The sequence below is a fragment of the Ascaphus truei genome, chromosome 2, assembly GCF_040206685.1.
Source record: "Ascaphus truei isolate aAscTru1 chromosome 2, aAscTru1.hap1, whole genome shotgun sequence".
Lineage (NCBI taxonomy): Eukaryota > Metazoa > Chordata > Amphibia > Anura > Ascaphidae > Ascaphus > Ascaphus truei.
Genome location: NC_134484.1, coordinates 491,199,086 through 491,216,888, shown reverse-complemented (window position 1 = coordinate 491,216,888; position 17,803 = coordinate 491,199,086). Strand labels below are relative to the sequence as shown.

Below are 17,803 nucleotides of genomic sequence, written 5' to 3'. Positions count from 1 at the left end.
GGGTAACCAGGTGGGCTTGACCTTTATTGTATAGCCTGGCTACCCCCTCACCATCACACGAATCTCTTTCTACTTTGAAAGTTGCCATTATCAAACATACCCATCCACAACGTGTGTAGTGCAAAGTACCAGTACCAGCCCCTGTTGCCAGGGTGTGTTTCTCTAATAAAGCAATCAATAATGCTTAGGTTATGGTGAATTGAATTCTTCCAGCCTTTTTGTGGGTTTTCTAGAATTTGGTACTTTGTAACAATATACTCATAGATGTCAGATAGAGTTCAACTTTTATCTCTACTGTCTTCAATGGCTTTCTAATAAGCCAAGTTGTGCTATTTTCGGGTGTGTCTGCGTCCCCTTTTCGGGTGCGTCTGCCTGCGATGAGATGAGGGATATGTGGCGCGAGTTGGAAGAGTTAGGGTGGAGTGACATTTGTTTATCAGCGCAGGTCTGTGTATTAAGGAATACTGTATGCGGTCTGCGTTACTTTTCTTGATGGCGAGTTTTTTAGCGCAAAATACTAGCTCAGCGTGCACCAATTTCTAAATCAGTAGAAATGCCCATGATAAATATTTGTCGTTTCAGGCAAAAAAAATAAAATTCTATTTTTTACACAACTGTGTCAGTGCAAACGTAACATGGATCCAGTGTATTTAACCCATTCTTTCCCATTCAGAGGAGCTGAGACACTCTGTGCATAGTCTATAGAATCACTGAAGCAGATTTTCCACTGAAGTTTATCTGTGACCACCACCCACAACCGGACAGGGCTGTCCACTATCAGCACTTTGTTTTGTCATTTATAAAATAATGTATTTTTTTTGTTTTATTTTATGTTAATATGGTAATTTACTGTCTTTTTTTATTATAGGTCATTTTCTTTATTTTCTTAGGATTTTGTGGTACAATTGACTATATACTAATGTTCTAAAAAACCTTAATTGTTTATATTATTCATTAACTCCGTCGTCTTCCTGTGACTTGGAGGAATATTTCAAGGTTTCCTTACATAATACCTGTGTAGTTACTCAGTGACTTGTCTCTAAATCTCCGTAATGATATTGTTAAGCACAATGGCCCATATTTACTCAGCAATGTTCTGCCATTAGTCACCTTCCGGTGCTGGCAAACGGCTTACAGCACATTGACTTGAATAGGAAGAGGCCTTATATCAGAAGGCTGCTTAGCAAATATGGAACAATACGTTTTACTGAAAACACATTGTGCATCTCATGTACTTGTATGTGCACCATTAAACATTCAGGAGATATATATATATATATATAGTCACAAATACAGGCATAACATAAGTCAGAGTGAAATATTTTATTATTGTGAGCGTCCAGAAAGACAATTCTATAGAAAACCGATATGAATAGGAATATTTGCAGCTTTATTAAATGCAGAGCAGGACCAAAGCTTTTTGTAGGGTAAATCTCCTGCTAACGCCTCCCCTCTTTAGGACAATGCATGTTTAGCAGGACTGTCAGTCACCGCTGAGAAGAGCAAAGTCGCACCCAGAATGCATAGCCTGCCGAGACCGGAGACTGCGTGTCGCTGCTATCTTCCCAGCACAGGATTAAGTGGGAACAGGAGGCAGGTGAGAACCAAAAGTTAAAGGAGATACAGTAGAGGAAAATTAGACTTCTCTACAGGATGGTGCAATAGCAGACCAATTTATTAGCTTTAAACTCTAGTATCCCTGCTGTACTTTCTCTGGCTGCTGTACTTTCTCTGGCTGCTGTACTTTCTCTGGCTGCTGTACTTTCTCTGGCTGCTGTACTTTCTCTGGCTGCTGTACTTTCTCTGGCTGCTGTACTTTCTCTGGCTGCTGTACTTTCTCTGGCTGCTGTACTTCCTCTGGCTGCTGTACTTTCTCTGGCTGCTGTACTTTCTCTGGCTGCTGTACTTCCTCTGGCTGCTGTACTTGTCGCTCTTTTAAAGGTTCCTGATATGTTGAATATTTGTATCCAAAAACTGTTGACTTCTGGAGGAGATCTTTGTTTCTATAACATGGGAAGAACGGGGTGCAGCACTCTTTGGGGCCTTGTCCCGGCTGATCGTTTTCAGGATATGCATTAGGAGTTCCATTATATTTGGTTATCCATAACTCCAAGATCCTGTAACAGAAAGGCAAAGATAACAGATTTGTCTTGCTATATGGGCCAAATAAATACAATATTCTCTGCTAACCCTCTCTCCACCAGCCTGTTCTCCACTAATCTATCCACCACTATCCCACTCTCCATCTCCCTGCTCTCCACCAATTTACCCTCCAATAACCCGCTCTCTACCAGTCTGTTTTCTACCAACTCTCTCTCCACTTACCGTCTCTACCAACCTGCTCTCCAACCAACACTCTATACTTTAACCAGATACATGTCCTGTCCTGTCCTACTCTACACATTTACCTAATACATACTCTCTAAACTTCAAATAACCGGCTGTTCTCTCTAACTTTCTTTTTTCTCTACTCTCATCTAAACCTCTGTTTGCAATCTACTATCTTCCTGCCTTTCATCCTCACTTGCTCCTAATCCTGACCTTCACTCATTCACCTACACAAACATAGAAACATAGAATTTGACAGCAGAAAAGAACCACGTGACCCACCTAATTTCCCTATTTTCCTGTCTGGTATAAAACCTGAGACCTCCGTCCTTTGTCTTCCTTTCATACTTAGAATAACCTTATGTCTATCACAATACGTTTATCATTCCCTGACTGAATTTGCCTCGGCCTTCTCTGTTAGAAGGTTATTCCATATATCCACCGCCCTATCTGTACCTCCTCACATTTCCCCTAATTCTGTCACCCTCCCGCTTCAGCGCAGTGACCTCTTGTTCTGGCACTTCTCTTTATGAAACATGGTTTCCCCTCTAATATTTACCCTTTTCCTCTTCCTGTCCTCATGGCAGCAATTGTACCTCCCTCAGGCAAATCTGGCTGAGGGACATTTCTATACGTGCAGCTACAGCCGGGTAAAGTATCTACAAAGGGTTTAAACAGCAGAGTTGATTTGTGCAGAAACTTACTTGTCAATGTAGCAATGGTGCAGGACAAACAATGGGTCATTGCCGGCTATTGGGAGTTGACCCATGGTCCCTCCCATGTAATTATAGACTCGAGTATTCATGTTTTCTTCTTCAGTCGTCCCATCTGATGGCCTAATGAACCCTGAGCAAAGAGAGAACACAGAAACATCAAGAGCCAGTTTGTATCACGTCCCAAACTTTTACTGAGAGGGACATCTGAGATCTGACTCCAAAACACTGTTCATGGTCCCAAGGCTCAACAAAGTATCCAGCCTCTCCTCCTTTTACCGTGCACCCCAAAACTGGACCAAACACATCCTCAGTCGCATCCACAACCAGTTTAAGATCTTTCAAATCTAAGGCTGTCTCACATTTTAATCTGGTCTGTAACTGTTACATACGCCTATAATATACATCTTCTCTAACTGTGCATGCAATGTATTGTATATGTAGCCCTTTTTCTGACGCCTTCCAAAGGGACTACTGGTACTGTACACAACCTGCGGCTCCAGGAGATCTGAGCCTCCACTAGCTGGGAGCCTGGGGGTAACGATTCTAGCGCAGCGCCTCCACTTGCCCAGGATCCCCGTTATGCAAGATTGCCCTGAGCAAGAAACATACCATACAGTGCGTGCAACCAAGTTTTACTATGCATATGCAGTCGTACCTTATCCTCTATATAACATCACACATAACATGTACATATATCATAACGTTAATACTGGCCGCAATACCTAACACCGTTATAACGCTAGGGTCCTTATACTATAGTGGCTCGGCCACACCTCTAGGGAATATTGTCCTGTACAACAGTGGCTCCGCCACGCTCTTATAGAGTGTTGTCCTTGTAGGGTATTATGTGGTATATGCTCGGTCCATAGCCACTTGCTAGTGTCACTACAGAGTTACTCCTAAGGCGGGATCAGCGCCTGATGACCGGTGTTGGTGCACTTGTCGTTACAATATACCTTCCGGTCACGGCGGTGACCGGTACCTCTTCACAAAGGATCCGTTGCTGCCGGCCCTTGACCTCCGGATGTCGCGGTGTCCAGCCGTCTGATTCCAGGTGGCTGCAACCGGCCACAACTCCGTGCGTTGTCCCTAACTAAGGTGACAATCCCTTCCACTACCGGGCGTCCCTGCAGTACAGCAGCCTACTGTGACTCAGGGGATGCTCCTATGGGCCTGAGGGGAATAGCTGGCCTATGCAGGCGGGTCACGGACCCCCTGCACTCACACTACCTCCTTCAGCTCTGTCCCGATCTCCTCTGCCTTGCATGGTCTCTCCCCCACGCTTCCTGTTCCTCCTTCCCTAATCCCAGCCTTCTCATTGGCTCCTAGCGTCAGATGACTGATCCAGAGCTCACGGGAGTTGTAGTCCATTAACGGAGCCTTTCCCTTATTGGCCCGTCGTTCGCGCGCTTCCATTGCGCATGCGCGACCTTTCCACTTTGTTAGTGCCCTCGGCAACGTTGCGCAATAACATGGCGGCACCCTGTACTAACGTGCCGTCGCGCAACCTGCCGTACTCCCTTCGCGCGCACACATAAGGTATCTAACACACCCTTACATTCTCCCCCCCGCAGAATCCAACGTCCCCGCTTGGGCTACACCTACATAACTTATATACAGATTAACGCAACACAGTACATATAACTTAGGCTCTATATTAAATTGCACAGTTCAGTGAACATTACCACTACCGACTGTACTCTGCGGCGAGCCCACTGCTGAGCCTCATAATGGGGTGCCCCGAATTGATCGTAAGCCATCCTCATTGGAGATTGACCAGTTCTTTGGCTTCGGCGAGGCTGTTCTTCAGCTACCTCCTCTGGAGAGTAGCAAGTCTCAGTTGGCATTTCCAATTCTGCCCTTGAGGGGTTCATTAGATCTACAAAGTCTTTTTGTGGCACAAAGCACGGGCTCTGCGGGTCTAACGGCTGGCTCACTGGAGTCAGCGTATCTGTCGTTGGACCAAGGGGCTCTTTACCCGTAGCTCCTTCGGGAGATGCCCCCGCGGTCGGAAGGCCCCTTTGAGAGGTTCCCTCCATCAGATTCTCAGAGGTGGCGTTTATTACAGTCTCTGGGCCAGCCTCTGTATTTTCATCTTCTCCATCTATTGAAACAGTGGGCACTTCCAATTCGTTGTCCCCTACTTGAGGTATGGGGAGCAGATGATTCCTATGCCATACCTTTACACGGCCTTCTGAATCCTTGATGCGGTACACCGGGAGGCCAGGCATCTGTGATTCAACCTCATACACCCCATCTCTCCACCGATCAGCCAATTTGTGCTTCCCAGGAACGCCTAAATTACGTAGAAGGACAGCATCCCCCGGGCGAATCTCTTTATGCCTCACCTTGTGATCATAGTGTCTCTTGTTGCTTGCATTTAATTGCGCCGCCGTTTTCTCCGCTAATTTATACGCCTGCTGTAGACTGTCTTGTAGTCTCTGTACATATCGGAAATGCGTCCGGTTTGATACCCCATCGGTAGATATACGCATTCGCACGTCCACAGGTAGTCTAGCTTCCCTTCCAAACATCAAGAAGTATGGAGTGTACCCTGTAGACTCGTGGCGGGTACAGTTATATGCATGCACCAGTGTCTCCACATGCTTGCTCCACTCCGTCTTCTGAGAGCCTGTTAGTGTTCCCAGCATGTCAAGTAGCGTGCGGTTGAACCGTTCAGGCATAGCATCCCCTTCCGGGTGGTACGTAGTCGTTCGTGACTTAGTTATATTTAACAACTTCAGCAGTTCTCTAATGAGAGTGCTCTCGAAATCTCGGCCTTGATCCGAATGTAGCCGGTTCGGTAATCCATAATGAATGAAGTATTTTTCCCATAATACTCTAGCCACAGTCACCGCTCGTTGATCCTTGGTGGGGAATGCTTGGGCGTATCTTGTGTAGTGGTCCGTAATCACTAGTACATTACCGATGCCCCGGGAGTCTGGCTCGATGCATAAGAAGTCCATGCACACCAAATCCATGGGGCCAGAGCTTTTCAAATGCGCCATGGGGGTGGCTCGAGTGGGGAGAGTCTTCCTCTGTATGCAGCGGGTACACTGTCGGCAATGAAATTCCACGGATTCTCTCATCTTCGGCCAGTAGAATCGGTCCCGAATTAACCCGAATGTTTTGTCGACACCTAGATGGCCATGATCATCGTGTAGGGCCCTGAGGACCATATTCCGCAGAATCGTGGGCAGGAATAGCTGTCGCCGGTCGGGATGATTATGGTAGGGTATGACCCGATACAGGAGGCAATTGTCCAGTTCAAATTTTCTGAACTCATTTAACAAGAGTTTCACCAACTCTCTGGGGGCTTGCTTAAGAATAGAAGGTTTTCCTTGCTGCAGGGCCTGGCGAGCTAATTCTACCACTGGGTCTTGAATTTGATGCTGCACTAGCTTGTTCCAGGAGATAATTTTGTCTTCTGTAATATTCATTCCTTCCCAGCCTCGGTAAGCCCGAGGAACAGCACGGGATTGACACCCTAATGAATCGGCTACTCTTAGCTCCGAGAATGCGATCTGATTGTCGACTACGGCGGCGGTGGAGCATAGAGCATGTATACCAGGCCCCGGAATCTCTTCCCAGGCCTCCTCATCCAAGACAGGCGGGAGCCCCGGTCTTCGTGACAAAGCATCGGCCCCCACGTTGGTGGGCCCTGGTTTATACTTGAGGTTGAAACGGTAGTTGGCCAGCGCCGCCAACCACCGGTGACCGGTCGCATCTAATTTGGCGGACGTGTTAATGTATGTCATTGGATTATTGTCTGTACGCACTTCAAACTGTACCCCATACAACTAATCGTGTAACTTGTCCACTACTGCCCATTTGAGGGCTAGGATCTCCAGTTTGTGGACAGGATAGTTCTGTTCACTTGGGGTCAAGCTTTGACTCGCGTACGCCACGGGGCGGAGCCCTGTGTCGTGTTTCTGGTGCAGCACTGCTCATAGTCCGCTAAAACTGGCATTCACGTGTAGCACGTATTCGCGATCAGGGTCAGCATAGGCCAGTACTGGGGCCTGCGTTAGACTGGCTTTCAGTTTCAGGAATGCTTGCTCACAAGCAGGGGTCCACTTTTCTCCAAAGGGCGTTTGCGCCGTGACACTTTTCCAGCCCGTATCCTCAGGATAGATCTTTAAAAGGTTATTCAGGAGTTTAGCTTTGCTTGAGTAACCCTCCACGAAACGCCGCTAATAGAGACAGAACCCCAGGAAGGATCGCAGTTCTTGGACGTTACTGGGCCTGGGCCAATTCACTATGGCCTCTATCTTCCCTGGGTCGGTGGAAATCCCTTCAGCTGATACAATGTGGCCCACGTATGTCACGAAGTTCTGAAGTCGATCCAACACCTTCATTAACCGCTCCTCGTGCTCCTCCAAGGTTTTCCCGAACACTATAATGTCATCCAAGTACACTAGGCATTCTTGCGGGTTCATGTCTCCCAGGGTCTGTTCGGAATTTTTCCCGGCCATTTCTTTACGGAAGCTAATATTTCGTAGCCCAGCCACTGATCATCCCGTGTTGTGCTCTCCAATGAGAAGAGCTGATCTTCCGGACGTCTATCCGGGTAGTGGCAGGCCGCGATCATCATTCTCCCTTCCCCGGGAGGAATCTGAGTCAGTCTCCACTCTTGACTGTACAGCATTCCATGCTCCTCTTCAGTCGCGATTTTACCGCAAGCCTCTTGTAGTGCCGGACACGTAGCAAGGGCCAGCAGCGGGGCTTCGCCCGCTTCTTGTAAGTACATGCGGATTACCGATTGCACAATGTCGGTGTTGGTCCCCATGATTATCGGGGCACTGGGGTGGTCTTGTGGTTCGGGACACTCTAAGGCTTCCACTTCCATGGGGTGGTGCTTACCGGTGTTCAGCTGGGGGATGTCCAGATGTACCTTCACCACTCCATCGATGGGTTAATCTTTGGGACTCAACCCTCTCAACCGTAAAGAATCAGCAGATAACAGCGGCAGCTGGTGTAAGTGTTGGTCGTAGAAGGGCCGATACACTATGGTCACCTGAGACCCCGTATCCATCAATGCCGAAGCATAGATACCTTCAATTACTACCCGAACGATGGCAGCGGGTCCGATCCGATTATTCGTTGAAGGCTGGGCCCCGGCTCCGCCGTCCTGGGGAGTACACGGCATAGACTGGGCCGGTCGAGACGCCGTTCTCCGTAGGGAGGGTCAGCGTGCCCGAAGGTGTCCCATCTTTACGCAAGCATAACACTGGATTTGACTGAGGTAGGTATCATTTCGCTCGGGAGGCGAGTTTCGCCCCGACACAGGGCGGTGCCGGGCAGCTGTCGGCGCCCCCGAATCCTCTTTGTCGGGGTCCCCGCTCTCGGATGCCTCGGCTTTCGCTTCCGACTTTTTGGTGTCCTTGTTCCCACCCGACGCCTTCTTCCCTGGGGTTAAGTCACGCCCCAACAGCACAGTCTCATGCGCTTGGACTCGGTCCATTAGGTCATTAAACGCCAAGGCTTGTCCGGGTATTAGGCAGCCGCTGACACATACGGACACCGGATGCAGGGGCAGGAGCCCCCTCAGTAGCTGGGTAGTGCGCAGTCCGTCGGCATCCACCTTCGGTACCACGCCCTTTCTCACCAGAGTCCACAGATCCAGATGCAGACGTCTAAGGAAGTCGGACACCATTTCTCCCTCTTTCTGAGCCAGAGCATGGAACTTGGCCATCAGGGCATAGGCATCCACAGGGACCCCATAGGTCTTGGTAAGGCAGTAAATGAGGTCCGCCGCATCAGCGTCCAGGTGATCGTCCCGATAGCAGTGCACCATGTGGGACGCTGGGGGTCGTAGACATTCAACGATACGCTGCCTCCAGATGGCGTCAGTGCAGGACCATTTAGGCAGTACCTGTTCCGTGTGATCCAGCCACTCTTCAAATCCAACTTCTCCCTGAGGCGTGGGTTTGTCACCTGAGAACACCTTTAACTTCCGGTAGTGGTGGGACTGTGTGGAGTGGTGGATGGCTTCTGCAAGCACAGGGATAGAGGCATTATCCAGTAGGCTACCCCCTGCTGGGGAGTAGGTATCTAATCTTGACATACTGATTCTACTTAGTGCGGGCCTCATGGCGGAGGGGGTGAACGAAGTGCCCAGGCCCATTGCAGCAGGCCATCAAGGGTTCAAACTGTTTTCAGGGGTGCGGTCAGAGCCGCTAGTGACGGCGCCTAACGAGTTGGGATACCCCCTCTGTGGGGTGGTAGCGGCCAGTGGCTCGGTGGAATCCACTTGCACTATTGGACAGTGTACGCCGGGGGCCTCAGGTAGCAATAGTACTAAGGGCAGAGCTTTGGGGCATATGTCCTGCTCAGTGACATATAATATTCTGCGCCACATCTGGTCCCGGTCGTAAAAGTGATCTTGCACTCGGGCAGTGTCCATGAGTGGAAGTTTCCTGACATGGTCAGTCACAGTGCCTAGGGAGAGAACGGCGGGAACATGTCCCAGGCTGAAAGCACGTGTCAGGGGGATTTCATGCCGCTGGGCCCACTTGCGCACCTCGAGCGGCGAGGGCACAGACATGATGAATAAAACTCGTTGCACAATTGAGAAAAAAAATATATGGGGCACCCCAGGTCTAAGATCTCAGCAGCGCCTCCAAATGTAGCCCTTTTTCTGACGCCTTCCAAAGGGACTACTGGTACTGTACACAACCTGCGGCTCCAGGAGATCTGAGCCTCCGCTAGCTGGGAGCCTGGGGTAACGATTCTAGCGCAGCGCCTCCACTTGCCCAGGATCCCCGTTATGCAAGATTGCCCTGAGCAAGAAACATACCATACAGTGCGTGCAACCAAGTTTTACTATGCATATGCAGTCGTACCTTATCCTCTATATAACATCACACATAACATGTACATATATCATAACGTTAATACTGGCCGCAATACCTAACACCGTTATAACGTTAGGGTCCTTATACTATAGTGGCTCGGCCACACCTCTAGGGAATATTGTCCTGTACAACAGTGGCTCCGCCACGCTCTTATAGAGTGTTGTCCTTGTAGAGTATTATGTAGTATATGCTCAGTCCCTAGCCACTTGCTAGTGTCACTACAGAGTTACTCCTAAGGCGGGATCAGCGCCTGATGACCGGTGTTGGTGCACTTGTCGTTACACTGTACCTTCCGGTCATGGCGGTGACCGGTACCTCTTCACAAAGGATCCGTTGCTGCCGGCCCTTGACCTCCGGATGTCGCGGTGTCCAGCCGTCTGATTCCAGATGGCTGCAACCGGCCACAACTCCGTGCGTTGTCCCTAACTAAGGTGACAATCCCTTCCACTACCGGGCGTCCCTGCAGTACAGCAGCCTACTGTGACTCAGGGAATGCTCCTATGGGCCTGAGGGGAATAGCTGGCCTATGCAGGCAGGTCACGGACCCCCTGCACTCACACTACCTCCTTCAGCTCTGTCCCGATCTCCTCTGCCTAGCGTGGTCTCTCCCCCACGCTTCCTGTTCCTCCTTCCCTAATCCCAGCCTTCTCATTGGCTCCTAGCGTCAGATAACTGATCCAGAGCTCACGGGAGTTGTAGTCCATTAACGGAGCCTTTCCCTTATTGTGCCGTCGTTCGCGCGCTTCCATTGCGCATGCGCGACCTTTCCACTTTGTTAGTGCCCTCGGCAACGTTGCGCAATAACAGGGCGGCACCCTGTACTAACGTGCCGTCGCGGAACCTGCCGTACTCCCTTCGCGCGCACACATAAGGTATCTAACACACCCTTACATATATAATGTATATCCTGATCATTTATGTAACTGTATTTGTAACCATGTATTATTTGTCATCATAACTCTGTGCCCAGGACATACGTGAAAACGAGAGGTAACTCTCGATGTTTTACATCCTTGTAAAATATTTTATAAATAAATAAATACTGATCCCATCCCAGTCACTGGATCCCAGCTCTCACTATTACTGTCAGTAGGTTTATAAAGAAACTGTAGCAGCAATATTGAATTTGAGATTCAAGTGGAACAAAAAACAAAAGGTTTTATGAACGTGGCAACAGTAGACGAACAGTGAAATTGACCTTTAAAAGGGCCAAATATACATCACGTAGATCCTTGTTACAAGATTGCATACAAATGCCAAGCGATAAAGTGGTACGATTTGTCGGCACATATAACACACAGTGGCAACATGCCAGAGATATCATTCAAAAACACTGGCATATACTGAAGGCCGACACTCATATCAGTGAATTTCTACATGACCATCCGTCTATTGGTCAGTAGTAAGGCAAAAAATCTGAGAAATGTCTTAGTCCATAGCCATTTCAACGAAGATGCACCTAGGACCTGGCTCCCCCCAAAACCACAGGGGTCATTTAAATGTGGTAGGTGCAAGGCATGCAAGCACATGCTTGTCACCAAGGAATTCTCTAACTGGAATGGCACGAGAACCTACAACATTCGCAAATTTATAAATTGCCAAAGTTCGGGCATAATATATCAAGGAATATGCGAATGTGGGAAGATCTATGTAGGTAAGACCAGGCGCCCCCTTAAACAAAGGGTGCTTGAACATATTGGCACCATACGCAATAAGACCGACAAACCTTTAGCAAGACACATCAACAATGTCCACCAAGGTGATCAGAACATAATTAAGTTTATTGGAATAGATCAGTTCTCTATGGACCAAAGGCATGGGGACTGGGACACTGCTGTATTGCAGAAAGAGGCTAAGTGGATATATACACTCCAAACATTGTCACCCAAGGGTCTAAATGAAGGATTCCTGTTTACTCCATTCATTTGAGATAATGTGGTGTAGGACATACACACATACTCCATGGGGTGGCTTGAGCTATTTATCTCATATCACTCTCCTGGTCCCCTATTGGCCATTATGAAATGTTAGATTCCTCATTCTAGCCCGGTTCAGTTTTCAGTATTGTGAACATGTTTAATATACAGCATAACCTGCTGCAACACTGACTGCAGGGGTTGGTCAATTCCTGACATTAAAAACTATGTTGCATGCATATATATCATTAAGGAGTGACTATTCATCAACCCTTAGTCCGATTACTGTGAGTCTTATGCACAGTGGACCAGTATGTATATCTGATTATGAATAAAATTATTAACTCACCCATAATCAACCTACCAGAGACTCTCACATCCAACACCAGTTTAAGTTCTTTCAAATCTAAGGCTGTCTCACACTTTAACCTGGTCTGTAACTGTTTCATACGCTCATAATATATATTTTCTTTAACTGTGCACACAATGTCTTGTATATAATGTATACCCTGTTCACTTATGTAACTGTATCTGTAACCATGTATTATTTGTTTTACTCTGTGCCCAGGACATACTTGAAAACGAGAGGTAACTCTCAATGTATTACTTCCTGGTAAAATATTTTATAAATAAATAAAATAAATAAATAAATAATAATCATTCATTGAAGTGTTATTAACACTTCCACTTCAGGGGTCGAGGAGTATAATAAAGACCCCCTATCGCAGCACTTTGTTCCTTTTAAGCTCTATGTATTCACACACACAGCTTGAACATTCATGTGCAGCAGTATAATATCATTAGCTATATGCTGCTGCATTCCATTACTGTGCTATTATCATTATATGCCCTGGGGCCACTCATCATAACGTAGGATGAGCAATAGAAGTATTAACATGAGCACTACATGGGCTGGCAACAAGGGTGAGCTGAGTAACCAATTGAAACACATCTGAGCATATAAATATCCAGATTGTACCTATGGGACCTCCCCCTCTCATTGAAGCCTTGAGAAAGCGTTTCTCACGCGAAACGCGTGCGTCGGCACCTTTCACATGCACGGTCAGCACTGACCTGGCAGCCTCTTACCTCGCAGAGTGAGCAGCTGCCAGACCTAGCGCCTGCACACCCTCTCAGACTGGGCTAGAGTTTCGGAGTTCACTCGGTGGGCAGACGGTGAGGATAGTGGTTGTTGGGTTTACCGGATCTGGCATGCACGGTTGAGTTCATTTATTATATGAACACTAGGTAAACTTATTGCCACACAGCAGCACCAGAGCAGTAGTACCTTAGTAGTTGTACCTTTACCTAGGGATATATTTCATATCTCACTACTTCACGAGTTCATGTATAAGCACTGTACCTGACGGTTGAGCACATTCATGAATATGTGCACAGGCATACACAATCAGCCACACCGTTTTCTGGTATCTGTCAGCTGTTCTATCTACTGCCAGCAATTAGTGCACTTAGCCCTGATTTCCATGGGCTACACCCGCTCTATATAGGCAGGTTTCTACACCACCTCCTCATCTCTGCTTTAACCCAAGAACTCCCACACAGGGAATACTGCATACCAGCTCCCTCAATTTAACACTTGATCTAATTCCCCTCAATTGTTCATATCATATTATAATCCGGAGTGTCACATGCACTGAACTTTGGGTTATATATGTGTGTCCTTCCTTGAATTTTAAACCTCATTATTTTAATCAGATAAACATTAAAGATATAAGTTTTCATTTTTTCATACTGCATTTAGGGTAGTGAGTGCTTTAGTTGGGTTCTTGCCTCTTTGCTGTTCTAAGTAGGTTTATAAAGGAAGGTAATATAGGGACAGGAATACAACGGATAAACTGATTGACCAGTATACAGTACGAGCTGGTAGAAACATTAGTTGGATGTAAAAATCCATGACACACTCAGACATTTTTACTATTGATTGAAATTGGTGAGTTTCCACATATTCCAAATGTTCAAGGGAAATATCTGCATAATTTATATAAACATCGGTTAATCCTAACACATAAATACCAATAGATTCAGAATTCAAATAAAAAAAATTCAACCTTCAAGGGCATTACGGAAGCTTCGTGTTGCTGTGCCGTCATACGGGGGTCTGTCAAAGTCTCTCCACTTGAGTGTGTCCTCCACATCTTGGAATGAGGGCAGTCTGTTAGCCAGAGGGTCGGTACCAGGTTTCCTGTGCAGCTTCTCCATCTGTGGTTCATCATTAACCACTGGACAGTAGGCATCATCGTAGTTATACCCGCTGCAGATGGCCTGAGGAACAGGAGAAGACACAGAGAAGGTAATTCTCCTGTTGCCTATTTGCTATAACCCAAAATAATGTGAAGCACATCGCACAGGGTATAAGAAGAAGCGGAGCGCACACAGCCAACAGGAATCTGAAGAAGGAATTATTTCCGAAACGCGTTATTCCTGGTCGGCGGTGTGCAGGAGGCTTATACACTGAAAGCCACCGTAGCTGTCACGTGTCTGCCTGTCGCGGTCCGGCTACTGGACGCAGAAGCTGGAGAACGCCACGTCAGACCAGATCCAGGCGGCTGCTAGGAGCGGAAGTGTTGTATCTATTATGTGAGTCCATGTTTACTTTTTTATGTAATAAAACGTATATTATTTTAACTTGCCGTCTATATTACCCTCGCTGGGACGGCATATGGGACAAGGAACAAGATCTGTGATCGTGGGCTAACACTCTGTGAACTGAAGATCCCTGAAAAGATACCATTTCCTAGGAAGGGGCTCACACACGGCCGTGTGAGTATATGTTTATAAACCTATATACCCATCCCCTGATCCCTGGGTGAAGTTTTGCTCCCTGCAGGGCTGTTACAGTCTTGGACAGCGGTTTATGTATTGTACATTGCCTGACTAACATTGTGTCATACTGTATATCTTTATATATCTATTCCATATGTGCCCTCACCACCTCCTCCATTCTATTTATTAAGGGAAAACAGAGACACAGCCTGTAAAAGTCAGGTATTTGTTACTTTGCTAAAATCTCAATTATACGTACATGAGCAAGTCTGTATACTGACAGGAAACAACCATCTATTCATACATTGATATTTGTCATCTTGTGAGTAATCATGTATACCTACAGACGAGTATTCTGAGGCTTGCCTTAAACTAGCCCGGCTACATCCTGGGTATGTGCTGGGTGTAACCTGGCTAGTTTAAGGCAAGTTTAAGGCATTTCTGCATTGACTAATGACCCATAGGATTAACACAGCAGGGGTCCCTGGCAGTCCCATTCAGTTTGAATGGGACTGCCAGGGACCCCTGCTGTTAATCTGATGGGCCATTAGTCTGTCTGCAGAAATGCTGGGTCTAGTTTAAGACAAGTTTAAGGCATGTACCCAGCATGTACCTGGGTCTTTTTGGCGATTGCCACTGGTTTGTGTTAGAATAACCGTGGGCACTACAGTAGGTTAAGCCAACCAATAGTAAGGCATCGCAGCAGTTATACCTTACTTTTTATTTGCCTCAGACAACCTGCATAGAGCAAATTTCTATCTACCCCGGGGCTCCGTGCTCACATGTAGGCTATCCCGAATCAGTGACACCGATTTAAGGGTTACACCCGTATACTGAACATTCCCAGCCGGGATCAGGAAAATAAACGCCCTGCGTCAGCCATGTAGTTGAAACTGGAGATAGAGGTGGCACACAGGGGGCTTTAAATGGAGTTAAAAAAAACTGGTGCTGTATTTAGTACATCAGAGCAATAAGAAAGAACATAAGCAGTAATTATAGTCTGCACTATATATATATATATATTTTCTTTTCTATATACCTCCTCATCTCCAAGCAAAGAAAACTCCATATCCTGGGACTTGGAACTGTCTCATCAGAGGAAGTTGAGCTGCGATTTACACTTTTTTATTTGTAATTCACTATTTTGGTGTAAGGTGTATTTGTGTATATTCTGTGTTTCACTTATAACACTATTTTACTTATTATCACTTGGGAAGCGCCCAGTCCATCCACTTTCCCCTCCCCCATTATCACACAATAAGAAAGCAGTAACGACTCAGGACAATCCAGTTCCTTCCTCAGACCCTACACCTATATTTTTATTATACGCTGTCAGCCACACGCCACATTTTTTGACCCTCATGTTTAATGTTTTTATATGTTACAGGATTTATGTTGATTTATTAAACTACCTCCTTTTTAATCTGTACTCAGATTGATACATTATATATAATATGTATCAACTTGCCACCTGATGTATTCAGGACGTAACACTATGGGGTCTATTCTAGTAGTTTTGATGAATTGGAGGCTACATTGCAAGGTTTGGTATGTTCCTGCCGAACGCTTTGTCAGTTGCGTTATCACGGTATTCAGAATGAAAATGAACCCATCTCAAACCGTGAGGTAGGAAAATGCCAGAACCGTTCCGCGTAGTGAAAAGTCATCTGAGATTTGTTCTAAATTCTCCTCCCCTACGAATTTCTCGCAATCTGAGCTGCACAGAGAGAGCCGCATCTCCCTGCACAGAGAGAGCCGCATCTCCCTGCACAGCTCTTACAGGCGATCTCCCTGCACAGAGAGAGCTGCATCTCCCTGCACAGATCTCACAGGAGATCTCCCTGCTCAGAGAGAGCCGCCTCTCCCTGCACAGAGAGAGCCGCCTCTCCCTGCACAGCTCTTACAGGCGATCTCCCTGCACAGAGAGAGCCGTCTCTCCCCGCACAGCTCTTACAGGCGATCTCCCTGCACAGAAAGAGCCGCCTCTCCCCGCACAGCTCTTACAGGCGATCTCCCTGCACAGAGAGAGCTGCATCTCCCTGCACAGATCTCACAGGAGATCTCCCTGCTCAGAGAGAGCCGCCTCTCCCTGCACAGAGAGAGCCGCCTCTCCCTGCACAGCTCTTACAGGCGATCTCCCTGCACAGAGAGAGCCGTCTCTCCCCGCACAGCTCTTACAGGCGATCTCCCTGCACAGAAAGAGCCGCCTCTCCCCGCACAGCTCTTACAGGCGATCTCCCTGCACAGAGAGAGCTGCATCTCCCTGCACAGATTTCACAGGAGATCTCCCTGCACAGAGAGAGCCGTCTCTCCCCGCACAGCTCTTACAGGCGATCTCCCTGCACAGAAAGAGCCGCCTCTCCCCGCACAGCTCTTACAGGCGATCTCCCTGCACAGAGAGAGCCGCATCTCCATGCACAGATTTCACAGGAGATCTCCCTGCACAGAGAGAGCCGTCTCTCCCCGCACAGCTCTTACAGGCGATCTCCCTGCACAGAAAGAGCCGCCTCTCCCCGCACAGCTCTTACAGGCGATCTCCCTGCACAGAGAGAGCCGCATCTCCATGCACAGAGAGAGCCGCATCTCCCTGCACAGAGAGAGCCGCATCTCCCTGCACAGAGAGCCGCCACTCCCTGCACAGCTCTTACAGGCGATCTCCCTGCACAGAGAGAGCTGCCACTCCCTGCACAGCTCTCACAGGCGATCTCTCTGCACAGAGAGAGCCGCCTCTCCCTGCACAGATCTCACAGGAGATCTCCCTGCACAGAGAGAGCCGTCTCTCCCCGCACAGCTCTTACAGGCGATCTCCCTGCACAGAAAGAGCCGCCTCTCCCCGCACAGCTCTTACAGGCGATCTCCCTGCACAGAGAGAGCCGCATCCCCCGGCACTGCTCTTACAGGCGATCTCCCTGCACAGAGAAAGCCGTCTCTCCCCGCACAGCTCTTACAGGCGATCTCCCTGCACAGAGAGAGCCGTCTCTCCCCGCACAGCTCTTACAGGCGATCTCCCTGCACAGAGAGAGCCGCCTCTCCCCGCACAGCTCTTACAGGCGATCTCCCTGCACAGAGAGAGCTGCATCCCCCTGCACAGCTCTTACAGGCGATCTCCCTGCACAGAGAGAGCTGCATCTCCCTGCACAGATCTCACAGGAGATCTCCCTGCACAGAAAGAGCCGCCTCTCCCCGCACAGCTCTTACAGGC

At 47.9% G+C, this 17,803-nt stretch overlaps 1 protein-coding gene across 3 annotated transcripts in view; it reads right to left on the bottom strand.

Annotated features, from left to right (window-relative positions):
• Nucleotides 1-1,304: 1,304 nt before the first annotated feature.
• Nucleotides 1,305-17,803, bottom strand: part of LOC142488072 (tyrosinase-like) — a 32,638-nt gene continuing 16,139 nt past the window's right edge. For all 3 annotated transcript variants that reach the window (XM_075588449.1, XM_075588448.1, XM_075588447.1), the window contains 3 exons: nucleotides 13,887-14,100; nucleotides 3,033-3,174; nucleotides 1,305-2,117 (listed from right to left, as the gene is read on the bottom strand). In XM_075588449.1, the coding sequence (XP_075444564.1) occupies nucleotides 1,691-2,117; nucleotides 3,033-3,174; nucleotides 13,887-14,100 (783 nt within the window). In that variant the 3' untranslated portion in view covers nucleotides 1,305-1,690. The remainder of the gene's footprint in view (nucleotides 2,118-3,032; nucleotides 3,175-13,886; nucleotides 14,101-17,803) is intronic.